Source organism: Girardinichthys multiradiatus, chromosome 3, assembly GCF_021462225.1.
Source record: "Girardinichthys multiradiatus isolate DD_20200921_A chromosome 3, DD_fGirMul_XY1, whole genome shotgun sequence".
Taxonomy (NCBI): domain Eukaryota; kingdom Metazoa; phylum Chordata; class Actinopteri; order Cyprinodontiformes; family Goodeidae; genus Girardinichthys; species Girardinichthys multiradiatus.
The window spans coordinates 40,966,494-40,988,679 of record NC_061796.1 but is presented as its reverse complement, the minus strand read 5'-3'; the positions used below and the strand labels follow the sequence as shown (position 1 = coordinate 40,988,679).

Genomic DNA, 22,186 nt, shown 5'->3' with positions numbered 1-22,186 from the left:
TAGATGCACCTGGTGGCTGCTGCGGTGTAGTGCAATCTGTGGCATGCCAAGCACCTGTGTCTTCCCTGATGTATACTGACTTTGACAAGCAGACGTTGCCAGATTTTTGAAAGCCATTGTGTGAGTAGATATCCAGCGTTCCTTCATGTCTGATCATTGTTCTTGACCTTGCCTTGCCTTTTGGATTTATGCCTCTGCCTGCTCCCTGTCGGACTATTTGGATTTTGGTTGTCGACCTTGTTTCCTGCATCTGGTTTATGCCTCTGCCTGCCCCTTGCCTGACGCCTCTTGTTCCGATCGTTGACCCTGTTTCTGTCCTTGGATTATTGAGCCAGCCTAGCCCTCGGATTATTCAGCCTGGAGTCACTTCTTACCTGTGCTTTGGAGATCACTGCCTGCCGCCCACTGAGGTTTCTCCTCTGGGTTTCAAGTTCCACTCAAGACAAAAGCAGTGATTCCTGGAAGCTGTGAGGAGTGTTACTTGTGTGACGTTTTCCTGTGGCTGAATAAACCTTTTATACTTTCAGTACTGTGTCTGGCTGAATCTTGGGTCCGCCTTTTTCTGATTCATAGCAGAAAAATCTGGCCAAAAAGCATAACAGTGGCGCACCCACGTTGATGAGGCCCTTTCCTGGTTGGGTTCCGGCTTGGAGGAAATAATTTCCACATTACGTTCTGGCAATCTTGTCTCCGAGCCGCCACTGTCACAAAAGGAGCCACGCCTATCTCCATCTGAGATGTTCAGGGGAGACCCAGACTAGTGTAGAGCTTTCCTAACTCAGTGTGAAATTCATTTTGAGCTTCAGCCGTCATCCTTTCCCACTGAACTATCTAAGGTGGCTTTTGTTATATCTCTGCTGGCAGGAAGGGCGAAGCAGTGGGGGACTGCTGAATGGCAGAACAGGTCTGGATAATGTAACTTCTATGAAACTTTTTCCAAGGAACTCATTCGAGTTTTTAACCCTGTTCTTCCAAGTCGTGAAGCCGCAAGAGGCTTACTGTCCCTCAAACAGGGTGGTAAGTCTGTCTCGTCTTATATAATTGACTTTCATTTGTTGGCCGCAGATAGCCGTTGGAATGAGGCAGCACAGATGGATGCATTTATGCAAGGACTAAACGCAGACATCAAGGATGAGTTAGCAACCCGTGACTACCCCTCTTCCCTGAAACAACTCGAGGACCTGGCTGCTCGCATTGATATTCGGCTGGCAGAGAGAGGGAGGGGGAAGCGACACGAGGAGGGTCGCTCCTCATTAACTCAAGGTCCTGCACTCTGGCATAAGAGAAGGAGTCGGTCATCTCTCATTGAGGAAAATGAGGATTGTGAGCCCATGCAGTTGGGCAGAACCAAGATTACCCCTGAAGAGAAGGATCATCGGAGAAGATTCAAGCTCTGTTTTTATTGTGGAGAGAAGGGACATTTAGCACTCAGGTGTCTATTAAAAAGGACAGGCTCAGCAGGGGAAGGGAGGTCTCTACTGAGCCGAAGTCAGCTAACTGCCTCCTCCTTCTTGTTTCCTGCTCATTTTCGAACCTCTTCCATGTCTCTCCAGGGGGCCATGTTTATTGATTCAGGAGCAGACACCGAATTCATGGATGAAGCATTCGCCAATAAGAACGGCATAAAACTCATTCCGTCAGTTGACACACGTAAAGTGCTAGCATTGGATGGTCACAGCATGAACAATTCACACCTCAGGACGGAGGAGATTACCTTAACAGTTGGAGGTAATCATCAAGAGAATGTAACCTTCATGATCATAAATTCACCTGAACTTCCTGTTGTCCTAGGGGCCTCCTGGTTGCAGAAACACAACCCTCACATTGACTGGAAGAGAAAAATGTTCTGGGTTGGTCTGAGTCATGTTCCGCTGACTGCCTTTTGTCTGCTGCTACAGAGGTCATTGTGGAGAATGAGGTTGAGGAGACCTATCCGGATTTATCCAAGGTACCTCAAGAATACCATGATCTAAAGGAAGTATTTAATAAGATTAAGGCCAAGAACGCTCTGGCTCATGCTGTTCATTCGGCTCGTCATGACTGTGATCTGCTCAGAGAGCAGTATTAGGAGGAGCAGGAGGTCAAAGCTGAGCTGCAGCGTGCTTTGTCCAAGGCTAACAGCGAGGTGGCTCAGTGGAGAACCATGTATGAAACTGATGCCATTCAGCGCACTGAGGAGCTCGAGGAGGCCAAGAAAAAGCTTGCCCAGCGTCTTCAAGATGCTGAAGAGTCCATCGAGGCCGTGAATGTGAAATGTGCCTCTCTGGAGAAGACCACACAGAGGCTACAGGGTGAAGTGGAGGTCTTGATGATTGACGTGGAGAGAGCTAATGCTCTGGCTGCAAACCTGGACAAGAAGCAGAGGAACTTTGACAAGGTTCTTGCAGAGTGGAAGCAGAAGTATGAAGAGAGTCAGGTCGAGCTGGAAGGAGCTCTGAAGGAGGCGCGTGCTTTGAACACAGAGATGTTCAAAATGAAAAACTCCTATGAAGAAGCTCTGGACCACTTGGAGACCCTGAAGAGGGAGAACAAGAACCTGTAACAGGAAATAAGTGATTTGACTGAGCATATTAGTGAAACAGGAAAGACAATTCATGAACTGGAGAAGGGTAAGAAAACTGCAGAGAATGAGGTCAGGAGCAGGAACGATGCCCTAAGGTGCCAAAGAATATGGAGAAAGGCCAGGAGGTCGATGATCAGAATGTCACTGATTCAGTCAAGAACGGCCAACCAGAGACGGACCCCTGCCCCTAAGTACCAGGTGGGGCAGAAAGTTTGGCTCTCCGCCAAGAACCTACCATTGAGGGTAGAATCCCGGAAGTTGGCACCCCGATTTGTTAGACCTTTCCCAATTTCCAAGATCTTCAACTCTGTCGCTGTACGGCTGAGATTACCCAACTCTATGAGGATTCACCCCACGTTCCATGTTTCTCAGGTCAAGCTCTTCGTGGAGCCCCGACTTGGCTCCACAGTGAAGCTTCACACTGAAGGCATCAAAACTATGAATTAACACATGTGGAATTATATACTGAATAAAAAAGTGGGAAACAACTGAAAATATGTCTTATATTCTAGGTTCTTCAAAGTAACCACCCTTTGCTTTGATTACTGCTACGCACACTCTTATACACACTCAAATACACCTCCAGGCTGTGTAAGGGCTATTTGACCAAGAAGGAGAGTGATGGGGTGCTGCGCCAGATGACCTGGCCTCCACGATCACCGGACCTGAACCCAACCAAGATGGTTTGGGGTGAGCTGGACTGCAGAGTGAAGGCAAAAGGGCCAACAAGTGCTAAGCATCTCTGGGAACTCCTTCAAGAGTGTTGGAAAACCATTTCAGGTGACTACCTCTTGAAGCTCATCAACAGAATGCCAAGAGTGTGCGGATCAGTAATCAAAGCAAAAGGTGGCTACTTTGAAGAACCTAGAATATAAGACGTATCTTCATTTGTTTCACACTTTTTTGTTCAGTATATAATTCCACATGTGTTAATTCATAGTTTTAATGCCTTCAGTGTGAAGCTACAATATTCATAGTCATAAAAATAAAGAAAACTCTTTGAATGAGAAGTTGTGTCCAAACCTTTGGTCTGTACTGTATATGATTACTAAATGTTTTAGTATTTCAAACACAAGCATCTTCAAACAGTTCCTGGCCGGTGTCGTGTTTCCCCAGCCTGTTTGTCTCTGATTGTGTCAGCTGTGTGGTCTGTTTTGTGTGAGTGAAACGTGTTTGAGCCGGGTGCTAAGTCCTGCCCCACAACCCTGTGATCTATGGGTCCAGATGTGTCGCCCAATTGACCATAAAATTGGCGTGCCTTTCTGGCTCTGGTAGCTCGAATGTAGATGGAGGCTGATCTCTCATTATTTGCCCCACTCCAACTGCCTCTTTTTCACCCTGCGCAGCCCTGACTGCTTGATGTCCCGGCCGGCGTGAATCAGAGCAACACTTCTGGAAACAATTAGTGTCGTCTGCCACTAACTAGCTCAGGCCGATGAGATTTGCCATTGCCTCTTTTATTTCCTTTGACTTCACATCTGTGCCGCAAAGGTGTTCAAATGACAACCCGAGGTTTTCCCACCTTTTCTTTTTCTCACCATAAAATCTAATAAAACTGAATTGATTCTTTTTAGAAAGCGACGGCTGAAACGAAATGCATAATCAGCCAGATGGAGAGCAAAAAAGCCTTTTGATTTATGCTGTACATGCTGCTCGGCTGTGTCACTGTGCAGATGTTTCTTTAAGCGATTCATTAGGGCTCATTCTAAGTCGCAGTACATCAGGTTTAGCTGGATAACTGTCTTGGCTGCAGGTGGGAACTCAGAGAAAATGCTCACAATTTATTCAGAATAGTTTTTGACATCTTTCCTCCCCCTTATTTAGAAGTACAGCAAAGAAAATTGTATTTAACCCGCCCGCAAACTTTAGGCTCCTAAAGATGTATGATTCCGAAGCTCTTTGTTGCGAGGAGGGTTTTGATGTTTGGCCAGTCAATTAAAAGTCTGTAGAAATAGAGAGGGGCACATTTAATTGTGTTCAGACTCACTGTACATTTGAAAGGAAGGAAAAAAAAACTACAAAAACTTGGTTGGTTTGTGGTTCTTCAAAACTAGTGATGTGATATACTGCACTCTTAAAGCTCACAGCGGTATTTATAGTGGCTCTGGAGATTTCCCTTGTAAAGCTGCAGGCTTGACCTGTAAACCAAGGCTGCCTCTTGCTCCCAGCCGCCCACTTGCCACTCCAAAAAACCGTCTGCGCGACTCATATGACCGAGTGTGTGAAAGAGTTGGAGTGTGTTAGGTTGTAAGCTGACTGTGCTTGATGCCTTACACAATGCACTCCATACTCATTGGCATCTCTGGTATATATATATATATATATATATATATATATATATATATATATATATATATATATATATATACATACATACACACAGGGGTTGGACAATGAAACTGAAACACCTGGTTTTAGACCACAATAATATATTAGTATGGTGTAGGACCTCCTTTTGCGGTCAATACAGCGTCAATTCGTCTTGGGAATGACATATACAAGTCCTGCACAGTGGTCAGAATGATTTTAAGCCATTCTTCTTGCAGGATAGTGGCCAGGTCACTACTTGATACTGGTGGAGGAAAACGTTTCCTGACTCGCTCCTCCAAATCACCCCAAAGTGGCTCAATAATATTTAGATCTGGTGACTGTGCAGGCCATGGGAGATGTTCAACTTCACTTTCATGTTCATCAAACCAATCTTTCACCAGTCTTGCTGTGTGTATTGGTGCATTGTCATCGTGATACACGGCACCGCCTTCAGGATACAATGTTTGAACCATTGGATACACATGGTCCTCACGAATGGTTCGGTAGTCCTTGGCAGTGACGCGCCCATCTAGCACAAGTATTGGGCCAAGGGAATGCCATGATATGGCAGCCCAAACCATCACTGATCCACCCCCATGCTTCACTCTGGGCATGCAACAGTCTGGGTGGTACGCTTCTTTGGGGCTTCTCCACACCGTAACTCTCCCGGATGTGGGGAAAACAGTAAAGGTGGACTCATCAGAGAACAATACATGTTCCACATTGTCCACAGCCCAAGATTTGCGCTCCTTGCACCATTGAAAGCAACGTTTGGCATTGGCATGAGTGACCAAAGGTTTGGCTATAGCAGCCAGGCCGTGTATATTGACCCTGTAGAGCTCCCGACGGACAGTTCTGGTGGAAACAGGAGAGTTAATTTAATTATGCCGTGATTTGGGCAGCCGTGGTTTTATGTTTTTTGGATACAATCCGGGTTAGCACCTGAACATCCCTTTCAGACAGCTTCCTCTTGCATCCACAGTTAATCCTATTGGATGTGGTTCGTCCTTCTTGGTGGTGTGCTGACATTACCCTGGATACCGTGACTCTTGATACATCACAAAGACTTGCTGTCTTGGTCACAGATGCACCAGCAAGACGTGCACCAACAATTTGTCCTCTTTTGAACTCTGGTATGTCACCCATAATGTTGTGTGCATTTCAATATTTTGAGCAAAACTGTGCTCTTACCCTGCTAATTGAACCTTCACACTCTGCTCTTACTGGTGCAATGTGCAATCAATGAAGACTGGCTACCAGGCTGGTCCAATTTAGCCATGAAACCTCCCACACTAAAATGACAGGTGTTTCAGTTTCATTGTCCAACCCCTGTATATAAGATATGGAAAAAACCACAACTCAGGTGGGAGAATCAGTCCATAGGACAACAATTTTTCATGCACAGCACAACTCTTGCATGTATGGAAGAGTTGCAAGAATAAATCTATTGTTGGAAGAAGAAGAGGTCCTGTTTGGAGTTTACCGTAAGTCTTGTAGGAGACAAATCAAACGTGTGGATGAAGGTACTCTGGTCAGATAAGACCAAGATTAAACTTTTGCCTAAATAAAAAATATTGTGTGAAAAAACTAACACTTCACATCACCCTGAATCCTAAAACATTTTAAAATGTAAAATATGAGGCTATCTGTCCGAGGTCACCAAAGATCCACCAAAACTGGGTCATGCAAGCAATAAATCAGCCTTGTAAAGAAGATAGAGGCAAAAATGTGTCCAAAACTATATTAAAGACTGACAGCTATACAGAGTGAGTCCTGAACGTTATTGCTGCTGAAGATGGTCCTACAAGCCACAGAACCATAGGGTGTACTTAGATTTTTAGTTTTTCTTTGTTTAATAAATAATAGAAACTGTGGTGTGGTGTTGTTCACTTGAGGTTAGAGTTAAATAATTTTAAACCCGGGTAAAACTCGGATCATTTTAAAATTGACCTGATATGGACAACTGTAGAACTGAAACAGGGTGTACTTTCTTTTTACCCCAGTTGTAAGCAGGATGATAATTTGTTTGCAGAGCTGTAGTAGTTTATTGGATGGTAATCTGTTGCTTTATTTTCTCTCAGTGGGTGTGTGTGAGAATAGTCTGTAAATGTGGTGGCATGGAGGTTGTAATAATGGAACCATGTGGGCTCCTGGTTTTGCCTGAAGGCACTTGAAAACGAGCTCCAGAGTGGAGTGCAGACACTGTATTCAACCGTAATTCTGGAGCTTTTCTCTTAAATGACCACTAGCTGTTAGTGAAGCCACAGCAATTTACAAGGAGAGTTCATAAAAAATACACCTGTCTCTGGTTGAGAGAGGCAGACCGTGTTTCTTACATAATTATGCCAACAATAGATGAATAAATTAACTTTAATAGTTAGAGCTACTTTAATTGTCTTTGTTGTGTTTCTTTTGTAGATTTACCCAAACAGAATACTTGATGAAGGCTCTGGTTTGTTGTTTTGAGATTTACTAAAATCTTTCCTTTCAATAAAAGAGTGTATGATGTGGAATAGTAGCTCATGCAAATTAAACACTTCAGAAGAAATTTTTAAATAATGTTAGTTTTTATCTATAGAAACATTTTTAAACCAAGTTAGATTTTCCATATTTTTATCTTTATGTTTTTTTCCAATCAAGAGCCATCTCTGACAGAGTTTAAAAGGAAAGATAAATGCTTCCCAGCCAAAAGTAGAGGTTAGAATAATATTAAAGTCATACCTAACAAAGGCTGCCCTTCAGCACCAAAAGACTTTATCTTCAACCTTATCATTCTCTAGAAATGCCAAATCCCACCCTCTCTTTTCCAGCGTCCCTGCAGATAAAACTGTAAAGATTAGGAGGTTTCTGTTATCTGATGCTATCTTTTTCAATCACTAAAGCTCAGGTGTGAGAGGTTAGCTGGATCCCTTTTTTTTATTTTCCAGCAGGAAAAAGTAGTAGCAACAGGCAGTGCTGAGGTTAACAGGCTTATTTGGAGCTGTGGAAACTCGGTGAGCATGACATCATTTGAGAGCTCACAGGAATGGAAAGGAAAGGAAATCTCCTCCCAGGGAGAAAATGGGAGTGGAGGGGGGTTTGAAATAAGAACGCTGGGTCGGACTGTTCTGTTGAAGTAAACAGCAGGGTGGTTTTCATATACACACAGTGTGAAATATTATCAGTCAATGTGCAGGGGATCCTGCCCGTCAAAGAGTTTATGCTGTCACACCGTTTGCCAGGTAAAGCCATGGAAATATAACAGCAAGTGGCCCATTTGGAGTTTTCTAGCCTAATTTAGTTTGGCTTCTGTGGATTTATAGTTTTAATGTGGCCAACACTTGAATTTGAGTTTGTCTTCCTCTTTTGTGCTTTATATCACTCAAAACTCATGCAGTTTGCAATACAGCTTTAGAGCTGCAGCTTCAGGCTGATTGAACCTGACAGAAACTCATCTGAAACGCACATAAAACAAAAGCTGCTTATAAAAACAAAGCAAATGATAAAAGACTTCTTAATATTCAGTTAAGAATATTACAAATATTTATTTGCTGTAAATGTATCACAACGCTGCTGAGAGCAGCTTTAGCCACTTTTTTTCACAGTATTTCCAGCTGCGGCATCTTGCCCAAAGTGAGCTGGAAAAAGTTTCCTGCTGCCAGGATATGCAAGGCTGTGGGGGCTTCAAACTCTGAAGGACTTCAGATCCTGTGTTGCAGACTTTTAAGTTATTCATTTTAGATGAAGACTAAAACAAAACAAGTCTCTCTGTCAGCCTGTATAAGATAAAATCATTTATGTAATCACATTTAAAAACATAAAAAAACTGAATGCATTAATAAATGCAATTAGATTAGATCCAAATTAAAACAGTTGCCTGTAATAAAATTAGAGCATAAAGACAAACACAAAATTAAAATAGAGATAGAAAATAGACTTAAAAGCTACTATTCATGAGTTTTACTGCAGAAGTGTAAAAACTGTCCCTGGAGTTTGAGGTCCAGGTTGTAACAGATCATAAGTGCTCTCAGTTCAGATACTTTATATATTTTCCTAAAGAGAAACGTGAAAAACCATTATGTGAACGGGTTTGCTTTAGTCTTTCATGAAACACTTCTTGGCACTCCTGGTACAAATGTCTGAAAAGCTTTTAAATAAATGTGTCTTTTGGTCTCACACTGAAAAATGTAGACATATCCAAATTTTAACTCAATTTATTCAGTGGGGGAAAAGCCAATGTTATGAAACAGTTATTTTAACAAAATCATCAGTGCCACAGTTATCAACACCTTTGTACAGTTGCTTAAAAACTAATGTAACTAAAGCATCTTTTAATCTGTGTTACTTTTTAAGTTGATCAGAGTGTGAACTATTAATTAACATTTACTCCTTGTTTCTCTTGTGTATTAATGTGATGTGACACGTAGGGTCTCTCTTCAAAATGGGAAAAGCAGATAAATGTGTAAAAGGCAGATGTGTTGATCTTCATAAATCAGACAATGGCAACAAGAACATAGTTTGTTGTGTAGACAAGGCCATTTCTATAGGCAGAGCTTTAATTAAAACTTTAAAAAAAATGTTATTCTGTTGAATAATATTAATTTACATTTGATTAGATCTTCTGCCATTTGCATCTTGGGTCTTCTACAAAACTGAAAGGATTTCCGTTGTTTATTGACTTAAAGCAAATGGGCAAATCAGCACAGAAATGCTTTCCCAGAAACAGAATTGACTATTTTCACACCCACAGAACATAATCCTAAAACCAGACAGATTTTGTTCACGTAGATGCCCTGACATGTCTCTCAGCAGACATTATTGCCTTTGTTGAAACAGTGAGTTAGGATGCTCATCTGCTTTGTGCATGCTGTTCATTTTCTGCTTCATGATAGCCCCCTCTGCCCTCCTGAATGATCTCTTTATTTTCTAATTTTCAGCTTTAAAATAGAAGCTCTTATCCTGTTTCAGGCTTCTAGTCATTATCTTATCCAAATAAACTGTAACTTTGCAGTTGATCTTTGTTTACCGATTTTGTTGCTGTGCCAGTTCCTTGGCTCCTGCCGACAGAGACAGATGAGCTGATTGTTGTTGATTAGTCCTTCATTGGACTACACAGAAACCCACCCATGTGGCAAGAAAACAAAATGACTTCAAGAACATTTGGCTCCAAACTTTTTAACTAGACTCTACAAAAGAGTCAGCTAGCGTCTCTTTGAGTATCAGCGAGCAGACTGAAGGAGTTTGGGAAAGATGTGCCACTAACAGGTCATTGGAGACATGTTGCGCTTGATAGTCTTTTCTTTGGTCCATTAAAATACGAAAAAGCTTTATTTCGCAACAGATTTTTAACCTCATGTCGTCGCCACACATTGTAAGTGCTGTAAAAAAGTATTTGCCCCCTTTCAAAAGTATTGCATCTTTGCTTTTTTGTTGCACCTAAATATTTATTACATACATCTATAACTACTGGTCTAGTGTTTATGATAACTGGCAATGAGTCTTTTACATCACTGTTTAGGACTTCATTCAGTTCACAAGTTGATGGTGAAAATCTTTAAATCCTTCAGAATTTTCAGCTAGAGAACAGAATTTGTGGTTCTATCAAAAATGAAATTCATCCAGGTCCTGCAGCTGCAAAGCAGAACCTAAACCATAGATCCACAATCACTGACTGTTGTTTTGCTGTGCTAGTTTTATGTCAGATCTAACGGTATACACATCGTCCCAGAACTTTCACTTTTGTCTAGTCAGTCCACAGAATATCTTTGCAAAGGTTGCAAAGGGATCTTCAAGATGTTTGGTTTTTGTGAACAAGAGTTTGTGTATTTGTGTTCTTTGAATGAGCATTGGTTTTGGCCTTGGAGTTCTCCCATTGATGACATTTTGCCCAGTCTCTTTGCTATTGCACTGAAGGCCTGACTTCAGTGCTTTAGATGTTGTTCTGGGTTCCTTTGTGACCGCCAGGATTAGCGACTTATTTATTTTTGGAGCAATTTTGTTGGGTCCCTGCTGGAGAAGTTCCTCACTGTTCCATGTTTTCTTCATGTGTGGACAATGGGTCTCTGTGTGGTTCACTGCAGTCCCAAAGCCATAGAAATGGCTGTATAACCCTTTTCAGACTGATGTTAATACGTTTTCCATCCATTCTCAAATTTCTGTAGATGTGTTGTTTTTGAGTAGTTTTAACCTACTTCGTGTTGTCAGACAGGTACTATTTAAGTAATGTCTTGATTCTTCAGGTCTGGCAGTAATTAGGCGTGATTGTGTGTGTGTGCGCAACTGAATGAGAAATATCTAGATCATACTAGTTCATTCATAATTTAACAAGGGGGCTTGAATAGTTTTCACATAGGGACAGGTTGGTTTGGATAACTTTTCTCAGTTTAATGAAATCATCATTTGAAAACAGAGTTTTGTATTTACTCGGGTTATCTTAGTCTGATATTAAGATATGTTTGATCCTAAACATGTAATGTGGTTTAAAGCAATAGGAGATGACATTTATTAGGAGTGAATTACTTTTTCACTGCTGTTGTTTTGCTCTCTACGTGGGTTTCTGCATTTCTGCCGACCATCATGTTCTTTACCTCTATTTTGGCCATTCTGGTGTATGATGAGATGTAAAGTGAATTCAAGACACATGAAAATGGACATCCTCTGGGTTTTAGTCTTATGTTTTCAATGTGGCGTAGTAATCTGCATGAGTTTTTGTTGACCCTGCACGCCGTCCTCTAAGAGACACAAAGTACATGCCTGCAAATACCAGATGTTAGAAGGAAAAACATCTAAACAACTGTAGCATTTAAAAACTGGCACGCCATCAGACTGCTTTGTGTTTTGCTACACTTTCACATGAAGCCACTGCTGTTTAACATGTGTTTGGTCTGGCTGCTTCGTGTCCGTCTCTCTGTGTTGAGTGCGTGGGAGTGTAACTGCGATATTTCTCATGGCAGCATTACAGATAAAGCTGCACGGACCCTCTGGTGGGACATTAACCTGCTCAGCATATCCTTCCTGAGTCTGCTCTGCAGAGGCTATAGATCTGCTCATAATGAACGCACAGGAAGCACTCCGTGTGTGAACAGTGCTGACAGACATTTTTCCACATTTTCCCTTTTTGAGCTTTTTGTAAATGTAACATTAAGTAACTAAATATCTATAGCAGGTTATGGTTGGATTTAAAAATATTATGTCAGCTTTCATTAAATCTCTTTTGTCCTCAAATACTGTTGGGGATGACCTGTGTAGCTTCGCAGATGATTTTAAAGTTTGTTGTCTGCTTTACTTTGGATGGGATGCTGGATATCATAGCACTGTTAATGATCACAACCCTTCTGCACTATTGTGGAGATTTTGTGCTTTAGGCCACATAAATGGCCTAAATAAATGACTGATTTAATGTCTGTGTAGTTCAGTAAAGTTGCTTATTTTTTCAAATGGCACTTCACTTGAATCATCACAAATTTCTTTACATTTTGCTTCTAAGCAGTCATGATTTCTTGTAATCTGTAATCTTTTAGTTTAGATTATTTTGTGTTTCCTGATGTTCTTTTAACATGTTTTAGGTCTTCTGCTGCTACTTCTTTCATTTTGAGTGAAGATCATAGCCTTGTGGCTGATTTCGGGTTTTTGTGAAGCATTGACCTGTAAATAAATTTGGCTGATTCTAATTACTCTTTAAAAACTGTAATGAGAGTAATCTTCAGCCTTCCTGTTATTTGCTGAAAGTCTCTCGCTTTCTCCCTACCCAAATAAATCTGTATCAATAACTTAAGAAAGTAGAATTTCCTTTAAAAAAACACTTTAATGGTACCAGAACACTTTTCACTCAGAAATAGGATCCACATTAACGAGTGCTGTTGTCAGTGGAACCTTATTTATTGTGCAATCACCGATCAGAAAAACGTTTGGATTTTTCACCAAATAGGCCTATCAAGCAGAAAAGGACTAAAGGTCTAATGTTTTAACTTTGCTTTTCCTTCCACACATGGCTGTCTGTGAGGGAAACAGGACCTCAGCTGAGTGGGTCATATCACCCAGACAGACAGGAAGCTGAAGACACAATTCAGCCTCTGTCCTTCACCATTATTTCAGTGTTAACATTAACATAACATATTATTAATATTTTTACAACTCTTTATTTGTAAAGGAAAACAGATTTGTAAAATTACTTTCACATATTGTGTCCAGGGTGTACCCTGCCTCTCGCCCATAGACTGCTGGAGATAGGCACCAGCTCCCCCGCGACCCACTATGGAATAAGCGGTAGAAAATGACTGACTGACTTTCACATATTAATACATTTGACCATAATCAGTATTTCACAGTGGATTAATCTGTCTGTGCTATAGGAGTTTTAGGAAGAAGCAATGGGAAAGAATTGTTTGGAGACTAAAAAGAAAATCTATTTATTAATGTGCAAGAAATTAATGTGTGGTCAGGCAGTCCAGTCTATGATGATTTAAAATGATGCTATGAAAGAGCATACAGCTTATTTGTTTGTATGCAACTTTTTATAGTAGGTTTATTATTTTGTTAGGAATAGTTATGTTGAACTAACACTAAAGCTCAGAATCATACTAGTGTTATTTTATTAGTATTATCTTATACGTGTTTTCAAGCAATACCCTCCTTTCTTTAATCATTTGTTCAGTAAGAATTACCCATGAAAGCTCTCAATTAACTACATATAAAGATATATATCAATTACCATAGACACAATGACTAATATCAAAGCATGAATTTATGTATTTCAGTTACAAATGCTGTTTCTTTTTCCGTCTTTGGTTTGCTTACTTTTACAGCTCTTTGGTTTGTCCCCACTTATACTTAAATACATTGTTTGAGTTGCAGGTTCCTAAACTCCCTAATTATATGTTTTGTTACCTTTTTTAAAATACTAATAAGTCCAGCAATTATTCAAACTGTTAATAATTAGAAAAGCTTAGTGAATGTTTTATATATTGTAAAGAAACAGTTGTTTCAAACATTTATTCCTTGCACCTCTTTGCAGTTGACTATTCCTATTGTGTGAAGAACACAGCTGCTGTTCAGCCCATTCTACCAAATCCTCAAAACAAAATGCAAACCATCAGTGGTTTTACAGTTTCTGTTTCGTAAGCTTTGTGTATCACGTCTCAGAATGCATGGTCAGGAACTATTAAGAAATACTTCCATGGTTTATTTCCACAAGTTCAGCACAGTGCACCCACCTCTGCAGTGCATTGTGAATTATTTTCAAATACAGTTCAGGCCTGGTGGACTGTATGCAGCCATATGGAGAGGGAGCTCTGGAAACATCCCATTGCGGGTCATATATCACGTGTCTGACAGCAGCCATTCTGTCTTGTTTTCATTTCAATCATGAGTGCAGCTGTGTTGGAGAGAAGTGAGGGTCTTCAACGTTAACTCTCTAAAGGCTGGAAGTTTATTTCCATTCTGGAGTGGATGTTTACTGGATCTCCGTGATGCTTTGTGTTCATCAGCAGCACCCAATGTCCCTTATTGATGGGATTTTGCCAGAGTGAGCTTCTAAACATTTGTTAATATTACAGTCCAAAATAAGTGGTTAATATTTGAGAAATTATACAGTTTCATCAAGAAATGTTACTTTACATGCATTTAAAAAAATTCTACAGATGTTTACTCAAAAATAAATTTGTACTTTTCACTATTTTGATGAATTTGACAGGAATATGTCCAGGTTAGGGGTGTAATGATACTTTCTCAAGAGAAGAGATGGTACATGTGGTTCAAAACAGAGAAATTTAAACAACGTTTTAAAGAAAACTTAAAATGCTGTCACACTGTTTCCTATCTTGTTTATGCATATTCCTGTATTGAAAAACACTTGGTTACCGGAGTCTAAAAATTTGATAATTGAGCAAATTTTGTGGACTACCAAGTCCTAGCATATCTTTGAAGGATGCTTGTCACTTTGATTGTCTCCTGGTTAAAATAGTGCATGAGTATTGGGATCAAGGGTGTGGAATTAACACAGTTTTGCTGTGTCATGGCTATGTTAACGATCAGCTTGAAAGTGTGGAAATAACATTTCCAAGCAAGCCATGTGATCAGTTTCACTTTACGGTTCAAGCATTCAGCATCCCGAGGTTAGTGAAGTATCTGCACAGCCTGAGATCAAGTAGGGTTATTGAGTTATTGCTACAATATTTATTTTGTAGCAGTGGCAGTATACACGTGAGAGGAGTAGAACCTCTTAAAGCAGAACTTTTTGTCATGACAAAAGAAAAGTCCATGGCAGCCTAACTTGTCTGCTGATCAGATTTTGATTGCTGCAGTGTCAAATATTTTACAAGATGATGCTGAAACATTTTCCTATGGTATTGTCTCCTTATGTCATTGAAAGGAAATGCAGTAGTTTGACAAGGATCCAAGAATTTATATTTTGTCTGCTTTTAACAATACAGTAAAGGTTTCACAAATCACAAGCTGTCTTTTAAGGTTAAGGCAGCAAGACTTTTTATCGGTGCAGTGTCATCCATTCCAGCTTTCCCTTTTTAGGTGACTGCGGTTTTCAAGCAAGACCCCATCCAATGTGCTCCAGTACCCAAAACAGCAGTGAAACACCCCTTTTTATGTTTTGTGTTTGAGTATTTAGATTTTGAATGTTAGATAACATGCTATTAGAACCCGGGGTCATCTTGTCGCAAGGTAACATTTCTATAACTGCTCCTCAGATTTGAATTTCAAAAAACTTGATCAATCCTTCCTTAAACTCTTTAGATTTTTCTCTGAGCTGCATTTCAGCAAAGAAAGCCCGAGTTAAATAAACTAGGAGAAGCTGCTCACAAAAACCACATACTTATGACATTTTGCATTACTACTCTTTGGTAAATTCCCTTTGCACAAAACCAAGTGAGTGTGAGTCGATCTACTGACCTCTTTTCTTCAGAAAAGATCATGGTGCTTATTTGTGGACGATCAGACCTGCTTCCTTTCACTTGTAATCTGTCCCACATGGACTTCCTCAGAGTGTATTAAAATGTAGCTCAGATGAAGGATAAATGAGGAGCGATGAACAGAAGAAAAATAGGTGCCCTCCACATGCAGCTTTGATAGAAACTCCCTGTCATGTTCTGGTCTCCTGTTTGAGTGAAAAATTATTTGTGAGGTTTTGCCAAGTTTTCGCTCTGCTCTCCATCGTTGTCAATCACAAGAAAAAGAAAAACCCATTGTGCAGCTTGTCATTCTGGAAATCTTCCATCTGTTTTGACTTCAGGGAATTTGGACTTTTAGCCACTCATGTTTGATTTGGATTTATTGGATAAAATCTAATTTTTGATGATAGCAGAGTGATCTTTAACTTCAAGCTTTTTCTGGTCCAATTGTAAACTACCACACAAAACCACAAGCTCAAGCGAAATACTGAATTGCAGTGAAAAGCTTCCTAAGAACCTTAATGGCTGCTGGATTAATCATTAATCATGAATAATATTTTAACTGGAAAAAACGTCTGTTAGGGTATCCCTTGTTAGTTTTTGTTTTCATTTCATGTCTTTTAAAACTGTTTTTTTCCATATTTGATTTCTGTTGTACCAGGAATGTAATACTTTTATGTTTCTGTTTTGATAACCTTACCCAACAGATCTTACTACTCCTTCATATTTGAATACACGTGTGATCAAAAGAATAAACCATGTGTAAGAAAGCTCTTCCAACATGCAGTGCCGTCGTATTAATACATGAGGAGTTGAACATTTCAATGAAGTTAGTAATTTCTATGTTTGATTTCTTGCTCATTTATTTAATGCTTAAAAATGACTGTATTGAAGCCAGATGGGATAGGGGTCTTGCTTTACTAGTTTTGTGCCCAACCTTCATAAATTTGTCAATAAACCACCTTTCCTTGCTATCATAATTTTCTAAGTTTATTCTAATAATAATTTTTTATGTTTATAAAATACTAAACACCTACCAAATATAAAAATGTGCGTCTATTTCCTCATTGTTTTTTTATTGTTTTTCATTGTCATCTTTGATGTATTTAGTTTCGATGTATTGCAAAATACTAATATTAATTGATATTATATTTAAATATAATACATTAAACACTTAATAATATTAATACAAATAATAAAGATTTATTTTGTGTCAAACAAAAAATGAACAATTCCTGATAATGAAGTTTTCTTTGTATTGTGCTTCTCTTAATTATTTAATTTAGCTGTATCATAAAATATTAGAATTAATTATAACTATAATACAATTAAAACTATTTAAGGAAATCTTAAAAATATTCTGAGAATTAAAAAACATCTATTGGTACATTTCAAATAAAATAAAATGCAAAAGTTACATAACATACATTCCAACATTTTAAAGTGAAACTGGAATAAAAAGTTCGACCTCTCTGCATTATCTAATAATAATAATAATAATATAATAATAATGTGTGTAACATTTTCTCTATATGTTCAAGAAGCATTTTAAAATCTTTTAGGATAATTTGATTCAATAAAGAACTATTTGTTTTTCATAAAAATCCCTTTAATTAAAACAAAACAATAATTTGTTTTTTGCAAGTCCACTTGAGGTCATCTGTAAATACTTAGCAAAACAGTTTTATATACATCCTAAAATTACAAGTTGTTCTGTGAATGTGGATCAGTGTCACTTAAAGGAGAAATTTGACATGTTTTCATGTCGAGTAAGTCCCCTCTGCTTCTTTGGCTCATCGATCACTTCGCTCCTGTTTTCTTACAGCAGGGAGGCTGATCTCAGAGCAGGTATTGAGAGGCAGAAAATAGAGAAAGGACGTCAAGCTCTCACAGAAAACAGCTGCCGTGCCGAAAAGGAGGAAAAAGAGCTTTTTTTCCCCCTCCCATCAGGAGTTTTAATTTATTTATTTTTTGTGCCGTGATGGACAGCGTTCAGATTTTGGCTTGAGTTGAGATGTAGGATGCAGTTTATGGGCCAGAACTCAGCAAGATGTGGAGACGAGGGCTGTTTCTGGCAAAGAGACCCCCTCCCTCACCCTGTTTTCTTTGAATAGCATAGTCCCCTACGGTTGCAACCCCTTTGACTCGGTCGTGAGAGTGTCAGGAGACGGGACCCGCTACTTAACCTCTGAGCTGCATTTTTAACATTATCCTGAGACCAGCAACATATCACAAGTCTCACTGTTTTGTTTAAGTAACAGATGCCCAGTCACACATGTTGGATAAACCCTGAGCATTTTTATTTAGCTCCTTTTTAAATTTAATTGACCTAACCTACATGATCTAATTGCTTTTATTTAAACCATAAACAGCAGCAGTGATTTCTAATGATGCTAAAATATTGATTATAGCATTTGTAATAAAGTTTTTTAGACCTAAATTTGAATCTAATTCAGTTCACTTTATGTATACGTGCCAAATCACAGCAGATGTCATTACAAGACATCTTACAAATTGATTGCATTGTGTTGTTAACTCTGCAGCAGTTCCTCATACTAAGCATGAATGTGGCAAATGCAGTTAAACTCCCTTTAACAGGACGAAACCTCCAGCAGATCATGGCTCAGTGTGAGCGATCATCTGATCATCTGGTGGTTTGAGAAGACAGAGCACACAAAAATACACTTTGTGTTACAAAAAAGTCAAAGGCAGAAGAGTCAAAGGCAGCAGTAGCTCTTTTAGTGGCTTCATTTAGGAAAGAAACACAGCTAAACATATGAGCTCTAAGCCAGTAGCTGTAGTAGTAGTAGTATGCCATAAAAGATGGAGTACATAACAGAGTTAGTCACAGGAAAACTTTCAGTTGCTTGTCTAGGAGAGAAAGAATGTTAAATACAGAAAGAGAGAGTGAAGTGTATCATCTATAGGAAGAGAAAATGAAGTTATTTTTAGGATTAGGTCAGCTGATGGCTCCCTTCATGCAGGTATCACAGCTAAACAGAACTCAGGGCCAGATGCAACTTCTATGAAGAGAAAAAAACAGAGAATAAAGTAATGCAATCACTGTAGATAATGCAGCATAACTACAAAGATAGAGTGGCTTAAGGCCTTCCTGAGCTAATTATAAGCTTAATGAAAAGGAAAGTTTTATGTCCTAACAGTAGACAGGGTGTCTGCCTCACAGTATAACAAGATCTGCCTCTATTGCTGCTGTTAGAAACTCTAGGAACCAGAGATAAACTAACTCCATGTAGGTCTCGGTGCACTGTTCTTTAGAAAATGCTAAATTGGAAAAACTTGTAGAGGGTGTATAAATACCTGCAGCAAGATGTATACTGGTTTAGGAGGTAAACTCTATCTCTTTGGGATATCACGTATGCACTAGCGTGTACAGTGGGTTGAACAAAGAAGGGTGATTGTGCTAGCAAACCCTAAGCTTCCATTAAGTCCTCAATGCAGAGCAGTAGTTTGTGCATTTGTTTATGTGAGCCAGACGACAGTTTTTTAAAAACGCAACACTAATCTGAAGACATGAAGTGTGAAGGTCTTTATCTATCGACTCTATACAAAGTTGGGAATAGACCCTGTTGCTGTTAAATATTTAGTAGCAAGGAAATTTTACGACTGGACTTATTGCACAGGAGACATCCTATTGCGGTTCCATGCTGGATGTCACCGAGCTCCTGAGAGCGACTTATCCACAAATGTTTGCAGAAGCACTCTGCATGCCTAGTACTGCTTGTTCTGCTTCTTTTTGGCAAAATAGTGTATATAACTACTGAAACTGTTTTCAACTTTTTCTTCCAATATATGTAAGAGATCAAATACCACTTAGAGGAGAGCAGAACTCGTCACATTCCTTGACATCTACAAGCAGTAGGGTGACATGCTAAAGAAATCTCTGTGACTCTTTGTTCAGCGATCAATCAATCAATCAATCAATCAACAATTGTACTGACTGATGGTTGACTATAGTCTCCACTACTTCCATCACTGCTCCAGGCTTTAGCTCAGATCTTTATCACAACATCAGGATATAAGTTTAGGAAAAAACCCACCGCTGACCGGTTATACATTCAGCTGGATTCAGAGGCATCTCTATGGAGCAGGTCAAAAACAAAAACACAGCAGTCTCTTACCTATGGTGTACTTGCAGTTGAAAATAATCCAGCCCGTTATTCGGATTACATTTTCTGAAAAACACAGTGGTGTAGTTGTTTCCTGCACATCAGCCCAGGCTGTCCAGCCTTCATCTTCAATCACACCACATTCAGAACATTCTCACTCTGTCAACTCTACAACTTGGTTCTGCTTAACAACTGATGTGGCCTCGTAGTAAGCACCACCTCCTGGTGTTCAATAACCTGAGCATGTGTTTTCAAATGACGTTTATCAGTTTTGAGTCAATTTTCATTTTAGAAGCCATTAAGGCAACTTAATTTGAAAAAACGTATTTAATATGTTACGTCATATTTTTGCTGAAACAGAAATAAATTTCAATTTTGGACAAACTGAGAAAGTCAATGGAGTTTTCTCTCGTCATATGGAATACAAGGTAGCACCCATTCCCCTCACCTGAGCTGAAAGACTTTGCCGTCCCAGGCCCTGGCAAACCTGTCAGCGGGCCTGGCCGTGTGTACTAGCAAAATAAACCACCTAATACAGGCTAGCTATCTGCATGTGGAGATGATATGGCTATCAGCCTACCAGCTTCCCCAAATTAAATAGGTACATACACAAAAGGAAAACAACTGAAAACAACTGATATACAATGAGTAAGTTTACTTCTACAGATAAATTTAGCTAGTTTTCATTCTGCACTTTTGTTTCCATCCTCCTACACTTTCAACATTGTATTGATAAACCGTTTACCATTTAATAAAAATTGTAATGTTTATTAAATGTGATGTCTTCATTTGTTTTTCTTAAGCAATAGCAAACTAAATTATTTAGTTTGAACATGTTAAGTCTGAAAACTGGACACATATCAGTATTATTAAAAGCACATATTTATTTTACATTTTAACAAAAATAGATTATATTAGTGCTATTATGGAATATACATACATAGTTATTTAATTACATGCCTTTCAAAAATATTGTTTATTTAAACAATAATAAATTAAAACCCAAATTAATTTCAGTTGAATACAACCCTTGTAATATTGTCAAAAGAAAAAATACTGTGATTTAAAAAAAATTATGTGATAATAAAAAAGGCAGTTGTCCTTAATTACAGAAACGTTAATTTTTAACTTTTTTGTAAAATCATGAGTAATAAAATAAAAGACTCTTATAATTAAAAATTAAACAAGATGAGAAAAAACAAAGAACTACTATAACTGAACATTATTCCTTTTTCCCATGATCCTCCTGTATTTTTTCTCCTCATTTGTAATTTGTCTCCTAACTTGTGACTTTTCATTGATTTAAATCCCCACCTTAACGCCTCCACAGATTGACTCCCTGATTTGAGCAGATGTCCAACCCGTTATGAGTCATCCTCTCCCACAGTTTGATATTCTTCTCATTTCAGTGCCTCGCAGTCATGTGTTCATTTAAAACAGCCCAAGCATTAAGCCTGCAGTTCTAACCCTGTGTGTTGTTCTTGTCTAGGCCTTTGTCTCCCTCTCGCTGCTGTACTGGGCTCTGCAGAGCTTCTCCCAGCTGCTCTGCATCAAGAAGAAAGTTGACTGAGACACCACCGAGATCCGTGGAGAATGAAGACATTTGAATTTAAATAATTTCATGCTAACATGTTTGGATCTCCTTTAAAATTATCTATAAAAGAAAACTTTGAATTTGTAGTTTTTATTATTAGAAAGGAGAAATGGAATGGGTTCAGCTTCTGCTTGATTTTAACCCTTAATGCGCAGCTGCTTCAAGCATGTTTATAACTAAAACTTTAATATGTAAATGAGCCATTAACAAAAATGTATTAATGTGACAATTTTTCCAAACCATTACTTTATGCTGTTTTTTTTTTTCGTTTTAAAAGTATCATGTTTAAAATGTCACTGCCATCAGAGGTGTTGCAGTCCAAAGTGAAGGACCCTTCACAGTGTTTCCACTACACAACCACATACCTCCTATAAAACAAGTGCTGTTCATACTGAAGCCTGTTAATTTCAAAGCTATAACAGAATTATTGCTTAACAATGTACAGTCTGTTTTCCATTGCTCATTGCAATAAATAGCTTAAATTCTTTGTTTGCGCCTGTTTTTATTTCCTTAAATTACATATAAAGAAGATTATATGAACACTGATGCAACACTTAATTTTGTTTTATATTTTTTCATGTCTACAGCTCGTCAACTTTGTTTAGTTTTCAAAACAGCAGATGAATTATTCCTCACAGCCCTCAGATCTTGTGTGGGAGTAACAAATGGTCCACAGCAGATGGTGCTGTTATCACCCATCATTAGTCTCTTA

At 38.9% G+C, this 22,186-nt stretch overlaps 1 protein-coding gene across 1 annotated transcript in view; it reads left to right on the top strand.

Moving 5' to 3' along the window:
- The window catches only part of agmo (alkylglycerol monooxygenase), an 80,072-nt gene extending 58,111 nt beyond the window's left edge, over positions 1-21,961 (top strand). Inside the window, exon 13 of the mRNA XM_047360043.1 lies at positions 21,370-21,961. Coding sequence (XP_047215999.1) covers positions 21,370-21,450 — 81 coding nt within the window. The 3' untranslated portion in view covers positions 21,451-21,961. The remainder of the gene's footprint in view (positions 1-21,369) is intronic.
- Positions 21,962-22,186: the final 225 nt, after the last annotated feature.